This window comes from Monodelphis domestica, chromosome 5 (genome assembly GCF_027887165.1).
Source record: "Monodelphis domestica isolate mMonDom1 chromosome 5, mMonDom1.pri, whole genome shotgun sequence".
NCBI lineage: Eukaryota > Metazoa > Chordata > Mammalia > Didelphimorphia > Didelphidae > Monodelphis > Monodelphis domestica.
The window spans coordinates 192,017,205-192,035,355 of NC_077231.1; the positions used below are offsets into that span (position 1 = coordinate 192,017,205).

General features: G+C 36.4%; 1 protein-coding gene across 1 annotated transcript in view; it reads right to left on the reverse strand.

The window, feature by feature from the left end:
- Positions 1-17,841, reverse strand: part of AASS (aminoadipate-semialdehyde synthase) — a 75,942-nt gene extending 58,101 nt beyond the window's left edge. The window contains exons 1-3 of the mRNA XM_001370216.5: positions 17,675-17,841; positions 6,682-6,909; positions 934-1,110 (exon numbers count right to left, since the gene is read on the reverse strand). Coding sequence (XP_001370253.4) covers positions 934-1,110; positions 6,682-6,909; positions 17,675-17,707 — 438 coding nt within the window. The 5' untranslated portion in view covers positions 17,708-17,841. The remainder of the gene's footprint in view (positions 1-933; positions 1,111-6,681; positions 6,910-17,674) is intronic.
- Between the last annotated feature and the right edge of the window lie 310 nt (positions 17,842-18,151).

Here is an 18,151-nt window from a genome sequence, read left to right on the forward strand (position 1 = left end):
ATTACTAGCATCTGATCAGTAGACTATGGAAGTTGGCCGTAAAGGAATTATCTTTCTTTCTATAATCACTACAAAGATAAGAAAGCAATAAATGCTCTTATGCTTTTAAATGGTACAATTAATCCTCTCTACATGAGGCAAAAACTGAAAAATATATTCCAGCATATTAGGAATGTATTTCTCTTTTTTCTGTGAACTAATAAAAGAAGAAAATTTCCTAGACATACCAGAGAACTCAGATCAGTGTTTTCATATTGTTCTAAGACTAACTTTATCTTAAATCCAAAGTGCATGGTGCAAAATTATAAAGGAGAAGCATGGCCCTAAAAAAGAGAAATCAGAAGACAACGTTTCCCACTCTTTTATAGTAGTTGGAGATCCTTGGATATAGAACCCTGGACATCTTTTTAAAATTTTTCAGTGTTTTGACTATTTTTGCTGTTTTCACTGTTTTTCTCTTCTTTTTCTTTTTAAAGTATTTTTTATTATATGGGATCAATTTCTGGGAAGGGAAGAAAGGGATGCAGGGAGAAAACTAGAAAATATAAAAAGATATCCATTACATTTATATTTTATTGTTATTCAGTTGTGTCTGACTCTATGTAGCCCTTTTTTGGGAGGTTTCTTGACAAAGAAACTGGAGTGTTTTGTCATTTCCTTCTCCAACTCATTTCACAGATGAGAAAATCGAGGAAAAGAGAGTTAATTAACTTGCCCAGGATCATACAGATAGTAAGTGTCTGGTGGCAGATTGGAACTTAGGTCTTCCTGACTCCAGGCCTGGCACACTATCCACTATGCCATCTAGCTGTCCTAAAATTTATTTAGACAATATAAAAAAATAAGGATACAGTGTATTTCGGCAATGTGAACAAATATCAATAACATTTATTGTCAAAAGAAAAAGATTTACCTGTTTGAGTTACTAATTACCTGTCTCAGAATCTCATCCAGCAAGCCCATATTTGCTTCCTGAGCCTTGATTGTGTGAGAGAAGAATGCATACGTCTTCTTAGGCATTAATTTTTCTTCTGGTGGCCTCTTCACTCCCACAATGAGGCAAGCCTCAGAAATGTCTTCCTGAAGAATGCCACCAGCTTTGACATATTCCTGTGAAGATAAATTTGAGGGAAATGGATACATTTCTTTGTTGAATGCTATTTTTTCCTTAAGCAGGGGAAAAATCAAAATGCTATTGCTGAAGCAGAAGGTTTCTATGTTCAAACAGATTCAAACCAATGGGAGGGTGACTATTTCTTAGGTTATTATGTAAAGCAATAAATAATGTTATGTCTATAAATGTTCCAGCCAAGACACAGCCTATTGTGGTGAAAGGCAAATAGATGTAATTTAAAAAGCACAAAGTTTAAAATCAGATTTTCTGGGGGTCAAAAACATGTTCCAACACTTAATAGATGTGTGACCTTAGTCAAGTCATTTGTCTTTTAAGCCTCAGTATACTTAGCTGTCAAATGGGTAGTACTTATTCTACCTATTTCACAAAGTGATAGAAAGGAAAGAACTTTATGTGAACTTCAAATGTATAAATAGGATCTTCCTTTGTCATTATTAGGAACAATTAGCAAATTAACTTCAATTTAAGAAGGGTCTTCTATGGTTGCGACTGTTAAGTCTATATAAGAATGGACGTTGAGTCTCATGTGTGAAACTATTGATGTGACATTTAAATATATCTGTGAAAGGACACAAAAATCTATATTTGTACTTTGGCTTAATGCAAAGAAATATTGGTACTGTACTGGTCAAGATCTTGTGGTTTGAAGCTAGCAGTCATTAGGTAGTACAGTGAAAGAACTAGAATCGGGAAGACCTTAGATCACAAAGAGCATCAGACACTCAGCTGTGTGACCCTAAGGAAGGTACTTTATTGCCTCAGTTTCTTTACATGCAAAGAGGAGATTTTAGAAAGCATCTGTCTTCCAGGGTTGTTTGGAGGATCAGATGAGATATTATTTGCAAACCTCAAAGAGCTCTAATATTAGCTATTATTATTATGGTGTCTTCCTAGGTAATGGAAGTTCATTGTTTACAACATGCTTTTAGTTCTTATAGAATCATAAATTTAATAATGGGAAAGGGTCTCAATGACTATATAGCCCAACCATACTCATTTTTAAAATAAAAGATCTGAGGCTTAGGGAGGCCAAGTGACTTGCTCATGTTTTTTATTGTTATTATGGTTAATTAGAAGCTGATTAGCTTCTAAAAATATTTACTAAGCTCCTACTAGGTTCAAGAAATTGTGCATTAGCAATCTGAGGGGTATAAATTATAAAGTCACAAAACTGAAAGGGAATTTAGAGTTCACTGAATCCAACTTTTTCATTTTACATATAAAAAACTGAAGCCTAGTGAGGGAAATGGATTTGTTAAGATCTCACAGCTCACAGTAAGAAAACCACCTAATCTAGCTCTAACTACACTTGGATTCTTTTCCAAAGATGAATACAACATGGTCCTCCCCTAGAGGAATTTATATTTGTGGTTCAGTTGTTCAGTCATATCTGACTCTTTGTGGCTCCATTTGGGGTTTACTTGGCAAAGATACTGAAGTGGTTTGACATTTCCTTCTCCAGCTCTTTTTAGAAATGAGGAAAGTGAGTCAAATAAGTTTAAGTGGCTGACTGAGGATCGGACAGCTAGTAAGTTTCTGAGGCTGGATTTGAACTCAGATCTTCCTGATTCCGGGCTCAATGTCACCTAGATGCCCCAATTTATAATATACTAGGATTGAATATGACAAGTCATACAAATAAATGGCTAGAATATGAAACACTATATTCATCATGCCATAAGGCTGATTCTTTTACTTTTTTAAAGAGAAACATTTCCTGTTTTTTTATTCTGAGCAAAAATCTAAATTCTTGTCAATCAACAGATCTGAGAAGTTATACTACTTCTTTTTATACCAAGCTGTCTTTCTATATTCTGGAGAGTCCATAGATTTCGCTGACCAGAAAGTAGGAAGGGTTATATTATTTTTTTAGCTTCCAACCAATGGGTCCTTCCCAAGAGAAGCATGTATTCACTCTGAAATGTGGATCCACTCTTTTCATGGGAATTCAGAGGATAGAGAGAATGGTTGTGGCTAGCATGATCAAGAATGGCTTTATGGAGGAGGTGACATTTGAGCTGAAATATAAACAACAAATAAGCCTTTGAAAGAGAGATGGGGGGAGGGAGGGTAGTCCAAAAAGAAGAGAACAATAAAAGCAAAAGTCAAGCACAGGGTATATTTAGAGAAGGCAAATAATTTGGTTTTGCTGGAATGTAAACTAATGGAAAAGTAATTTGGGGCCAGATTGTAGAAAGCCTCAAATGTTATAATTTCCTCTACCTTACCAAGCAACTACTGGTGAATTACTGAGGATGCTTGGTGAGAACAGTGCTTTAGTTAGGCAGAACAACCTAAGAACATTATGAAGAATGGATTGGAGAGGCAAATAAACTTTGAACAGCAAGATAGATTAGTATGCCATTGCAATTGAAAAAGTCAGAAGAAAGATGTCAAAAGTGAAAATAGAAAGTTATAAACACATCCCAAAGAAATGAACTTATCATAAGATGCTACATGGTATCATTATTTTATTATTGTCAGTGACTTGAGATCCAAGACTGTCTTATACTTCTTTTAATTTTCTTAAATCAAATATGGTATAAACATTCAATTAAATGTTCACAGTAAAGATTTGCAACTAAACATAAATCTTCAAATATCTTTATGTTCAAAATGTATAAGCTCAAGGGAAAATAACTAAAAACTTATCTTTTTATGCTGATCCAAGATGAAAAATTGTGATCTCTTCAGTTCATTGTCAGAAATAACAATTTTTCATCTTGGATCCCTCTAAACCAAGGTGTTTTAATTATTTTGATTCATGAACACTTTTGTCACTTTGGCTAAACCAATGGATATATATTTGCACATTATCTATGAAAATATTTTATTTTCAACTCCAATTCACAAAAGCTGACTAGTTACTTTGCTTTTTCTTACAAAAATGTATATTCTTAATGTATATTGCAAGTAAACTAAATTGTTGTAGAAATCAAATTATAAGTTCATTAATAGAGTTCACCACTTAAAGAAATACCACAGTGAATCCTAACATTAGAAAACAGAAAGATTGGATTTGCTATGCCAATAATTCGTCCCATCAGTATTAAAGGTCAAGACCACCATCATTTCTCTCAGCAACTTATGACTTGCACTCAAAGCTCTTTCCAAACCCTTTCACACTATTTCCTATAACTCCTTCCCCTTAGAATGAGTTCCATATATTTACCATCCATTTCTTTTCATGTGTCCTAAGCTTACCTCACTTGTATTTCAAAGGGTGACCCTTAGCTTAGTATTTCAAGAGATTATGATTATGTCCATATGTATCTAAGCATCCTCTCCACCTCTTGGAATCCTTAGCTTCTTTCAAGGCTCAGTTCAGATGCATCTCTTATAGGTAGACTTTCCTTTTTTATAATGCCCCATCCATCTTTAAATTACTGTGTGTTTGCTTTTATTGAATAAATAGACCCTCAAAGGAGAAAGTAAGCTCTATTTAGAAGTTGTCTTGTTACTAACTTTTGTGTTTCAGCTACCTAGGACAGCACCCAAATGAATACTGAACACATTTGTTGATTTGAATTGCTGATTTAATTGAAATTATGATGATTATTTTACAAATTTTAGTATCTCTATTGGACCTTTGATGATCCAAGATGAACAGTCCTCACCTTTTAAGTCAGGTTGTCCTATAGCACCTCCTACTTCTACTTTCCTCCATTTAATCCAAGCAATTTTAACCATTTTTGTATCCTGGAACCTTTTTGAACTCTGACTAAACCTATGAATTCCTGCTCAGAATTATGCTTTCAAAGGCATAAATAAATTAAATAGAAGTTCTAAGGAAACTAAATATATTAAAATACAATTATCATGACAGCCAGGTTGCTCAGTTGTTAGAGAATCAGGCCTTGAAACAGGAGGTCCTAGGCTCAAATTTGACCTCAAACACTTCCTGGCTGTGTGACCCTGAGCAAGTCACTTAAGCCCAATTGCTAGCTCTTACCACTCTTCTTCTTTGGGACCAATACTTAGTATTGTGTCTAAGACAGAAGGTAGGGGTTTAAAAAATACAGTTATCAAAAAAACATTTATTAAAGGTCACAGACCTTTAATACTACCAATCAAGGAAGTTTTCCATTCTTTTAGGTGTCTTTTTCTGGGCCTTTTTTCATACTATTATATCTCTCCCAAGATCTATTATATCTCATTCTCCAAATATTGCTCAAAGTATTCTGGGAGCAAGCATATGATATTATTCTATAAATAGAGAATATGACCTTCTATAACATTTTTTTCTAAAACAAAGATAGCTTTTCACTTCTTTATTATCTATTTTCTAGGTCCACATTTTCTTTTCTTTTTATTCTTATCCCAATACATTATTACTTATGTAATAGATAACATGACATGCCAAGTAGATAGAGAGCTGGCTTCAAAGCCAAAAAGACTTGGGGCTCAAGTCCCATTTCTGATATTTACTAACAACATGATCATGGAAAAGCCACAACTTCACACTCTGGACAACACTCTAAGTCTATAAGTTGCAGAAAAGGTGCCAAATGACATTGGTGGAAGGAGTTCCTTACCAGGAGCTCCTTATTTGGCTATGACCATTGGTAGTTAGAGCAAGGTCCTCAAGAGGACAAGGTCATAGGTTAAGACTTTATTCAAGCTGGCTGGCTTTTGTTTTATGAAGGCCATAGACCACAGCAATCTTACAGTTATGCCCTATGGACCACCAAGAGAATCAGGCAAGAAAAAGTAACCAGCTCAAAATTAGCCCATCTCCAGTATTCAAGAATCAATTGCCTGATGACATGATGAACAAATGGCAGGTGTTTATGTCACCTTTACCTAACAACCTATAGCTACCTTGCTACTGGCTAAAAGTAAGATTAGACAGGTTAAAAGTAATGGTATTTTGACAAATTCTCATTAAATCATAGACTCTAACCGGAAATTCATGTAGAATTATATCCAATATTAATTTTCTTTCCAAACTTCAAAGAGTCACATATATACTAGATCTTGTTATTCTTAATTAGAGCAAAAGAATAATTCTAGATTATGGGGGAAAATGTGTTGCTAAAAAACAAAATCTTGGGGGCAGGTAGGTGAGTATAGAGAGTGAAACTCAGAGATGGAAGGTCATGGGCTCATATCTGGCCTCAGATACTTCCTAGTTGTGTGACTCTGAACAAGTCACTTAACCCTCTATTTCCTAGCCCTTACCACTCTTCTGCCTTAGAACTAATGCACAATATTGATTCTATGACAGAGGGCAAGGGTTAGAAAAATCTTGGTTTTACTCAGATTCCAGTCTTTCACCTGCACTTTTTCTTTCATTCATTCTTTTTAAACCCATACCTTCTGTCTTAGAATCAATTCAAAGACCGAAGAGTGGTAAGGGCAAGTCAAATGGGGTCTGAGGCCAGATTTGAACTCAGGAAGAGGAGTCTTCCTGACTCCAGTCTGGCACTATATCCTCTGTGCCACCTAGCTACCCCAGGAAATAATCTATATAAGGCATATCAGAGAACCCAAAACACCAAACACTTGTAGGCTATCACTATTATTATAATTATGTTAACACTTACCTTATCATGAATGGCTCTCCGATTCGAAGGTTGAACAAGCACCTTATATCCCAAATTGGTGATTCCTTTGATGTGCTTTGGGGCTAGAGGTGCCCTTCTTTCCCATGCATTTACATCTTCTCGCCTGAGTGCCAGCACAGCCTTATGATGGAGGCGTTTTAAATGGCTGATTGCTACCCTATATCGTTTGTTCCTGAGTAGTTGCAACATCATGAAAACTGGGGAAACCTAGTGATGGTAAATACAACAGAATAAAAGCGAACAAGCAACAGCAGTGAGAGCAGCTACTAGTACATTTTAATCTCCTTTGAAATTTGCAACAAAGTAAAATGAACTCATGAAGACATATTTGATCAATATGCAGTCAGTGGATTTAGACTGTCATGTTTATCCAAGGAGGCAATCAGTATTTTGTCTTTAAGCATTTATTAAGTGCCTACTATGTGCCAATATGCTAAGCATTGTGGTGAACGTTAAAAATTAAAAAAAGAAAGGCTAAAGACAATTCCTGCCCTCAAGAAGCTCTACAGCCTAATGTAACACCAAATGTTTAATATGGGAGATTAGTATGCATCAAAGCAGAGGAGTATATTTGTGGTATAATTAAGTACCAGTAATTATTTAATCAAATAAATTTTGGATACCTTTTTTGAGTCATCATAAAAGTTTAAAAAATTAAATTTTGTCAGTGAAGAGAGGCACAAAGGAATGAATTCAATAACAATAACTTTAAACTGCTAATCATGGCATGTAAGAAAACAAATACATTAAACCATTATAATGAATTAAGGACAGGCTTTATTTAAAAAAGAAAGAAAGTAAAACAAAAGAATCCAAGTTGATAGTTATCCTAAGAACAACTAGAATCAATGATATATAATCCATTCAAAAAATTCTCAAGACTGATCAGTTTATAATAAACCACAAATCTCTATGATGAGGAGAGCAAGATGGTAATCATGCAACCTAGACATGTAGATGATTAAATATTGCATTTAAATTATTTTACACTCCAATGAAAACAGTTCATCTTACATATAGTAATAACAACTGAAAGAAAATGTAAAATAAAATATATGACCAAGTATTTTAAGAGTTAATTTTCATAGTTATATAGGATAACAAGTCATGTTGGTTGAGCAAAAGCCTGGCATAAAGATAATAAACCTGCATTATAATAAACAAGCTTGGATCCAGACTTAAGAAAATGCTCCTCCCTCCCTTCTTTGCCAAAGCAAAGTACCAGTAGTGTGAAATATTATACTTTCAAAAGAGATCGATATGTTGATTTTGCTAAACTGCTTTTTCCTCGCTTTGCTTTTTAATCTTTCTATTACTAGGAATAGTTCAACGAGGAGATGAACAGGAGAGATATGTCTAGAAAAGAATGAGATAGAAACCAAAAGGCATCCAAAAAAAAGTTTTTTTAAGCTTTTAAGTCAATCCCTAAGTCTTATCCTTTATCCTTAGGCTGGTATGATATAGAATTTAGAGATGAGAGGTACTTTAAATATCATATAGTCTAAACCCTTCATTTTACAAAAGAAGAAAAAAATTAAAGTTCCAGAAAGCAAATAAAAGCAAATGTAGTACACAACAGAAGCAAATCCAAGTCAGCTGGTTCAAAATTCATTTCAGTCTTCTAATAATTTTGGTCATCCTCGTTTTACTTTATACTCTCTTCTCTTAAATTTTTCCTGACACTAATCTCTCCTAGTTCTCCTCCAACCTATCTGACCTATTCCTTCTTCATCAACTTTGTTGGATCCAGGTAGTGTCTACTGATCATGGGTGTCCCCAGAGGGTTGTCTTGGCCTTTCTTCTCCTTCTATCCTATTTTACTTGGCGATCTCAACAGCTCTCATGGATTTAATGATCATCTTTATATTCCTATATCTATGTGCCCAGTCTAAACTTCTCTCTTAATATCCAATATCACATCTCCTGTAGCCTATTCGATATCTTAAACTGGATGCCTAAAAAATGAAGGATTCAGGAATATTTTTTAGGCATAATATCTGTCACTTTGGAAGTGTTCTATAGCAATAAGTAGATGCAAGCAGTCCTGTATACTTCAATATATCCTGAGGGCATCAATAGATTTTCTTCAAAGATGTCTTTTTTGGGGGGGAGGGTACCATATGACTTATCTTTTTATTAATCTTTCTTTATAATTTGTTGATTTATTTGTTTGTAACTTTAACAGTTAACCCTCTCCATCCCCTCACTCCATTAGAGAAGGTATCATTTGGCAAAAAACAAAAAACAACAAAAAAAAAGGATATGTAAAATTATATCTTACTTATTTCTATTTATCAATTCTTTTTCTGCAAGCAGACATACATAAATCATTCTTCAAATGATATTTCTGTTGCTGTATATACTTTTCTCTTGTTTATGCTCATTTCATTCTTCATAATTTCATGTAGATCTTTCCATGTTTATTCTCAAATTAACTTGTTCATCATTTCTTGTAGTGTGGTAGTATTCCATGACAATCATATGCCACAATTCATTTAGACATTCCCCATTTGATGGGCATCCCTACAAATTCCAGTTCTTTGCCACCACAAAGAGAATTGCTATAAATACTTTAGAACATATAGGGTTGTTTCCCCTTTTTCTTTGATCACCTTAGTAAATAAACCTAATAACAATAATTACTGGGTAAAAAGGTATACACAGTTTTATAACTCTTTGAGCTTAATTACAGATTTTTCTCCAAAATGGTTGGATCAGTTCACAGTTCCACCAACAATGTATTAGTATGTTCATTTTTCCCATATTCCCTCCAACATTTGCCATCTTGTCCTTTTATCATTTTGGCCAATTTGATAGATGTGCATTTCTCGAATCAATAATAATTCACAGCATTTTTTCATATAGTTACATATAGCTTTGATTTCTTCATCCCAAAACTGTCTTGCCATTTCTTTTGACTATCACTTGAGGAATGGCTCATATTCTAAGTTCTCTCTATATTTTAAATAAGAAACCTCTATCCAAGAAACTGTCTTTATTCCCCCCCCCCAATGTAACTGTTTTCCTTCTCATCTTGGCTACATTAATTTTATTTGTACAAAACTTTTCAATTTAATATATTCAAAAGTATCCATTTTATGTCTCACAATGCTTTTTATCTCTTGTGTATTCATAAATTCTTCTCCTATCCTTAAATCTGATAGGTAATATATCTCCATCCTTCTAATTTGCTTCTGATGTCTCCCATTATGCCAGGTCACAAATGTGTGTGTGTGAGTGAGTGTGTTTCAGTGAAATATGAGGTAAGTTTCTTTAGCTAAGCCAGTAGCGGGAAAGGGAATTAAAGGTTCAATCTGTATTCCTCTGCTATACTTCTTCCAGCAGATAATCCAAGATAACTTTATGAGAATTAGCATCAAAATGTTCCTTTGATCATTTTTTCAAACTTTAGGGCATTTTCTTGAAGTACATATTTGCAATACCAAATCAGGTTGACACATGTGCACTTGGCCTGGAGTCTGGAGAACCAGAGCTCAAATGAAAAGTCATAATAAACTCTTTTCCCCCCAAAGAAAATTAAGTTCCTTGAGGGTACAGACTGTTTTTTGTTTGTTTGTTTGTTTTGTTATTTTGTTTACTTTGTTTTTCAGTCTTTTTATCCAGAGCTAGTAAGTAACTACTGATTGTGGAATAAAGGAAGTCTCTAAATGCCTCAGGGAAACTATACTTTATATGCTAATCTGTGAACAGCCAGGGGTATCTATTCCACCAGCCATTCCTCTAGGCACAATCAGATAAAATCACTTAGAATTGCAAAGAATACATAAGAAAGCCTCAAGATAGTGCTTTCCCTTTTCTTTTGAAAAGCATGAATATCTATTTTACAACGGTTCCTTTCCTAGGGACCTGCTCCCTTTCCTAAGAGTTCTATTCACAGAATAAGTCACATGTGCATATCTGAATTGCCCTATGAAAGTCAAGGAGTTATTTCTAGCAGAAAATGAAACCAACGGAGAGAGTGAAAAGATTACCCACTGGAAATCAATTTGAAATTGTGCTAAATTTGGTGTTCAAATCCTACTTAATCTGCCAAACCCAAGTTTCCTCATTTTATAAGATGCTAGGAATGGTCTGAATTATCTTAAAATCTCTTCCAACTAATAAATACACTGTGACTCAGCTGAAATGGTGAAATTTTTACTCTCGAGAATCTAGAAGCAAAGAGCTTCTCAAATTTCCCTGCTTCAGGACATGGGACCCCAGGGACTTGTTCAAATCACATCCACAGTCTAGGACATTAGAACTGGTTCCAAGAATATTAACCTCTGTGTTTCATTCACCTCTTTATCATACAGCATGAAGTTTTCCCTCTCAGGTGATGGGATTCTATTTTGTGAACACATGTGCTAATATACCCACAAAACAAAGAAACCTGGGAAAACTTCAACAGATTTTTTTTTTTTACTCATGGGTTGAAATGAGTCAGGAAAAAAAAAAGTGATACCTGTATAACCCTTCAGCATTCATAAAATACTTCTACATATGTTATCTCCTTTGAAGATCTTGTCCTACACTGTTAGCTACATTTTTTAAACTTGTTCCAGGTACTGTGTTAAATGCTGAGGATACAAGAAAAAAGGGTAAAAACAGTCCAGGATCTCAAGGAGTTCACCTCCTGATGGGGGAGGTGACATAGAAAGAAATATGTATATGTACGATATATTTGCATGATAAATTGGACTAGTCTAAGAAGGAAGGATATAAGATTAAGAGAAACTGGGTAACGCTTCTTAAAGAAGGTGGGCAACAAGGGGAAACCAGGAGACAGAGAAGAGAGGGATTTAAGTTCCAGGTATGGAGGACAGTCAGTAAAAATGCAGGGAATAAACTAAAGGAGGTCAATGTCATCTCTTACTTACCCTTCCCTCCTCTGACACTGCCATTATGCCAATAAAGGCTCTCATCTCCTCACACCTTAATTTAAGTAGGTTGTGGATGGGGCTCCAGTCCATTTTCCATTCAGCCACTAAAGTGATTTTCCTAAAACTCCTCCATTTATGTCACCCCATACCCAGTAAACTCCAGTAGCTTCCTATTGTCTCAAGGAGCAAACTAAAACATGATCTATTTGGCATTCAAAGCCCTCTATAATCTAGCTCCCTCATACATTTCTAGCCTTCTTATACCTTACTCCTCAAAAGTAGTTGTCTCTGACTTTCTTTAAATCCCAACTAAAATTCCACCTACAGGAAGCCCTCCCCAATCCATCTTAATTCCAGTGCCTTCCCTTTGTTGATTATACTCTATTTATCATGTAAATAGTTTGCTTTGTCTATATTTATTTGCATGTTGTCTTCCCCATTCAATTGTAAGCTCCTTGAGGTCAGGTCTTTTTGCCTATTTGTATCCCTTAAGTGCCAAACACAGCTGGTACTTAACAAATGTTTATTGCTTGACTGATTAGTTGGCAGAATAGCAAGGATGCTAAAGAGGATCTGGAGTAAGGTGTAGAAAGGCTAGAAAGATAATCAAGAACTAGGTCAGAAAGGTCTTTAAAAACCAAACAGAGGATTCTATCAATAATCCTGAAAGCACTAGGAAACCACTAGAGTTTATTAAATAAGGGCTGGGGATAGGGGAGTGGTGCTGATATAGTTAGACAATCTTTAGGGCAATGAATTTCACAGGTGGTTGGAGGATGAATTTAAAGTGTGCACAGACTTAAGACCAAACAGCAGGCTGTTGCAGTGAGGTCCTGCACCAGGACAGTGGCAGTCTCAGAGGCAAAATTAGGACTTATAAGAAATACATTATTCAAATTCTATAGTAGTAACCGCTTGATATTTCTAGTGCACAGATCCTTCCAAGTCAAAACTACTATTTTCCAAGTTTCAGTGGCTCCAAATTAGCCCCAAATATAAAATACAATTTCTGATTTGATATCTGAATGCTTTCATATCGTCAACATATTTTTCCAGGCTAATTTCACTAGCCCTCTAGCATTCTACATTCCAGCCAAATTGGCCTTCATTGCTCTCCTCTCCCCACATAGGATTCCATCTCTCAACTTCTTTCTTTTGCACAGGATGTCTTCCAAGTTTTAAGTATTCTCCCTTCTCACTTCTGCCTAGGATTTTCGTGACTCCCCATGCCCATTTTTTATTGTTTCTCACTTTCACACCCAGCTCCACAAATTACTTTGTGATAACTATATATCTTTGTGTACATATATAGACATATATCGTAAAATGCCCCCTCCAGACGGCAGCGAGGATTTAAGGATTAAAAAAAGACTTAGAGTTGTGGTTCCTTCCATTCCCATTGTTTTGGGGAGAGTGAGGACTTCCTGAAAAAAAAGGGACAGACAGGGAAAGAAGAAGAATGGCTCAGTATCCAGGCTGCTAAGAGACTTCTCCCCACTCCTGAGAACACTAGGACAAGAACCAGACTAAAGGCTAGAAAACCTAAGCAGAGACAATCAAGAGCTAGTGATATGGAGAGAGTGTGGGAGAACAGTGGGGCAATGGGGAATCTGTTGAGGAAATCCATTGCCCTTCCTTTAAAGAGATTTTTTTTGTCTTTTTTTGGAGAGTCAGTTTAAGTAGAGAGAATGTGGAAGCTTCGGATAGTTTTTACTTTCAGTTTCTGTTATTTAAAGCAGCCAGAATGGGAGTGCTTTGTATATTATTTACTTTTTGTTTCTCTGCCATTTAAATTGTTATGGCTAGCTGCCATTCATTTATTACCTATGAATGTGAGGAATGGTATTGAGAAAGGGAACCACAGACCAAAATGGAGAGATTCTGATTATTATCTCAATCTTTGGCTGAATGAGGGCCAGTGCAGACCTGCACCTTCTCTGAAATTCAATCTTTAGAATCTGTAGAACTGAGAGGTTTAATGTCCTGCCCAGAGCTACATAATCTATATATTTCAGAGGCAAGATTTGAATCGTGATCTTCTTACCTTTAAGGGAAGCTCTCGAAAGTTCTCTCCAGGGCATAGTAGTTTCTTCAAAAATACTTGTTTAATTATAAGTCTGTGCCATCACCCAAATCAACTGTTGGTTCCCAAGGTATCTATGATTCTTCAAATATTGTCATCAAGATTCTACAGAAATTCCCCCCAAATGGAATCTTAACTATAAACAGCATAGCATTTGACAACTAATTGAATATGGGAAATGAGATAGAATGAAAAATAGAGTATGAAATGTAGGTTTTGAGCCTGGATAACTGAGGAAGATGATAGAAACCTCAGTGTAACAGTCAAGTTATCAAGTGATGAGAATTTTTTTTTCCAGAGGGAGATAATGAGTTAAATTTTGTACATGTTGAATTTAAGCTTCCCACAGAACATCCAGTTCAATATGTCTAATAAGCAGATGGAAATGAAGATTGAATATTGGGAGAGATGTTAGGACTGAATAAGTAGACTTTAGAATCATAAGAATTGTGATAATTGAATCCATTACAGCCTATGATATTGCCAATGGAAATAACTTAAAGGAAGAAGGAAAGGTGGCCCAGGACAGAACTCTGTAGGACACCCACAGTAAGGAGTCATAACTTGGGTGAAGATTCAGCAAAGGAGAGAGAGGTCCAATAGGTAGAGAAGAACCAGATTAGAATAGTGTCATGAACACCTAGAGTATATCAGGGAGGGGAAAAAATGATCAACAGTGGCAGAAGCAGAAGAAAGATCAAGAAGGATCAGGATTGAAAAAAAAAATCATGATATTCAGTAACCAAGGAATCACTCCTAACATTGGAGAGGGCAATTTCAGTAGAATGATAAGATTGGAAGCCTGTCTGTAATGAAGAAAAGAATGAGAAGAAAGGAAATGGGAAGAACCTATTATAGACAGCTTTCCCAAAGAGTTTCATCACAAAAGAGAGGAAACAAATCTGATATTAACTATTGAGGTTTTGTTTTTGTTTTTGCTTTTTTGAGAATGGAGAAGACATGAACATATGTGTAGGTAGCAGGGAAGAAGCCAGTAAGAAATTGAAAATATGTGAGAAATGGTTGAGTGGAAATAATTCTTCTAGAGAAGACAAAACAGAATGGGATCTCTCTCTCTCTCTCTCTCTCTCTCTCTCTCTCTCTCTCTCTCTCTCTCTCTCTCTCTCTCTCTCTCTCTCTCTCTCTCTCTCTCTCTCATAAAGAGATTTACCTTGGAAAATAGAAGGTGATGTGAGAGGGTGATGAAAGAGGAGACAGTGGCAGAAGGCATCTGCATAATTTGAGATGAGGAGGAGAAACTAGGAAAATCTTTGCAAATGGCTTCAATTTTTTTTTCAGTAAAATATGAGGCAATATTCTCAATTAGAGAGTGGGGAGGGAAGCCATGGAAGGTTTGAAGAGGGGTCAAAATGTCTAATTGTAAATCCATACTTCTGTTAAAAACAGCTGGTACTGATACATGGATGAGATAGGCACACTCACATTTGCCTCTGACCAGAGATGGATGATAACTTCGTATTAAAAGTCATTTCTTTGTTAGGGATCAAGAAAAAAAGAGTAACATGAAGTCCAACTTGCTTCTTTCCCTCTACAGGGAAGTAGATTGGGTCAAGTTTTGTTCTTGTTCTTTCTCCCTATCTCACCCATAGACTGAGATTTAGATGGGTAAACTGTTGGTAAAGAATGTAATGGAATATTACTGAAAGGTAGGAAACGATGGATAAGAGGAATTAAAAAAAACAGAAAGATTTGAATGAAGTAATACAAAGGGAAGAAAGAAGAACTTGGAAAACAACATATGTAATGGTTGTAACAATGTAAACTGAAAGAGCAATGAGAAAACTAAATACTGGCATAATTATAAAGACCAAGGTTTGACCAAGAGAAGATAAAAGAAAATATAACTCCCCTCCTTCATTGCAGAGTGAACAACCATGGGTACAGTATACAGCATATACTTTCATATGTTGACTTTTTATTAATTTTTTATCTTTATGACAAAGGAGGGAATAATGGGTAAGGGGAAAGAGGAGGGAATATATTAAAAAATGAATGTACATATAAAAACAAATTACATCATTTTAATGTTTCAGGAAAAAAATAAGACATAAAATTAAACAAAGAAATTTCTGTCATCCAGAACTAGAATTCACAGCTTCATTTTCTAATATGTTTGATAATAGCAATGACACTCGGAACATTTTTCATTCAGAATGAAATTATCCAGCTCATAGTACCAACTTCCAGAGGAGTAACAACACCCGAGTGAAGTGTCCTCAAATGAACTACAGAGAATACTATTACCACATAAAGAACAACCAGTCAATGCAGGCAAACTCAGTTTATTACAACTAATATTTATTAATATCCTACTGTGTACAGTGAAAGATTCATAAAAATGCTAGAAATGAAAACAATCTCTGCCCTCAAGGGAAATGAATTTTAATGCATTCATCAATTTATAGTTTGAAGGAAATTTGAATGTCATCTAGCGTAGCCCCCTCATTTTATAGAAGAGGAAACTGGAATTTGCAGAGATTAAGTAACATATCCAAAGTCGTGCAAAGTGTAAGTGATAAAGTCAGGTATTAAATTACTCCAATTTCAGTCTGTATACAAACATGTAAATTCAAGATAATATGAGGCAGAACATTACACTAAAAACTATGGAGAATCAGGAAAGGTTTTGTATTGGAAATATCACCCTGAAAGACACTAAAGATTCCTAAAAAGAGTGAATTCAAGACCTGATAAATAGGAGATAAAATGATGAATGACTTTGGTGAACACAAGAAGGCTCCCTTACCCAGTATACAAGAGTGTTTGAAGAAGTTTAAAAGCTAATTTAGGAGCTATTCTGTAGAGGGCCTTAAATGCCAGGTTGAGGAATTTTTATTCAGCTTTTTGTCACTTCTACCTCTGTGATCTTGGTTTAGTGACTTAACATCTTTTAAGATGAAGTGGTTGAAATAGATTACTTCTCAATTCCCTCCCAGCTCTCGATCTATAATCCTATGAACTCTTAGAGGCAAAACAAAGTCTAGGAAGTTTGAACAGAGGAGCATGGCATTTCCCATGGGTGCCTTAATAAGATATGCTTGGCACCTTTGTGGAATCATGGAGAGAGAGAGAGAGAGAGAGAGAGAGAGAGAGAGAGAGAGAGAGAGAGAGAGAGAGAGAGAGAGAGAGCAAGATAAAAAAGAGAAGAAAGCAGGGCTTCTGAAACTTTCTAGTTCCATGCTGCCCTAAGAAAATAAAGTATTGACTTCATCCTAACATGTGTGATGTAGTTCTGTCCACCTATGGTGAATTTGCTATTTCCTCACTCTATGGCCTGAGGCTGGCTACAGAGCAGACCTAGGAAGGGAAATGGAGCAAGGAACGGGGGTTGGGGAGAGAAAAGAAGAGAAAACTAGGACCAGGTTTCCTACCCTGCCACAGAAAAGAATGGCTAAATCCAAGATGGGCAAGATATCCCCAGCAAAAGTTTTTTAAAAGCTGGAGGAAAGGCACTGACCGGAAAGAAAAGAAAAAGTTACTTTCAGTCCTGTAAGAAACAAAGATAGAGATGGAGGAAGGGTACTGACTAGCCTTACCGCCCCCCCCCCAAATTTCTCTCTCTCTCTTTCTCTCTCTCTCTCTCTCTCTCTCTCTCTCTCTCTCTCTCTCTCTCTCTCTCTCTCTCTCTCTCTCTCTCTCTCACACACACACACACACACACACACACACACACACACACACACACACACACACACGCCAAAGTAGAGACCAGGCCACGTGTGCCCTAAACATCTCCCTACCACCCCCACCCCATTATTTCCCTTCCTCTGGATAAAGTCACAAAGGAGAAAGGATAAACTGTACCCCTTGGCACTATAGCTGGGGGGCGAAGGTAGGGCAAATTGAAAGTCCCCCACCCTTAACTTTTCCAGCTCCCTTTTCTAAGCCTGCAGCTGGAACAAGAAACCTGAGATTTAGAGCGCATCTCCCAGGCCAACCCGCTCCTCATCTCTTCCCGCTCGGTTTCAGGGACCACCTCTCTTACCTTGCTCAAAGATACTCTGGTGCTTGGGGGCATGCACTGAGAACCCCCGCGATCCTTTCTAATCTCTGCCGGAAAGCTCCGAATTCAAAGAAGCAAATTGTGGGGGGGAGGGGGGAAGAGGGGGAAAGGCGGAGGAGGAGGAGGTATTTGCTGAACTTCTTTGGGACGCCACGCCTCCTAACCTCGCAACCAATCCACTCTCCGATTGAGGGAACAACCTTCCTCCTCCACCAATTGGAGGCACTGCCAGGTGTTATGTCATGCCCTCCTAGTTTCTAGATCTGTGACCTGCGGGCTTTGCTCTCAGGGTCGCTGTTCTTAGAGCACACAGCTTTTATTGATCAGATTTGTTACGGTCCCTGGCACAGTGGAAGAGACTTGGGAAATGAGTGAATAAAACTGAATTCGAAATCGCAGGCCCTGTTTTCTTGATGGAAATTTGTGCATATATATATAAATTATTGCTCTTCACTGTCA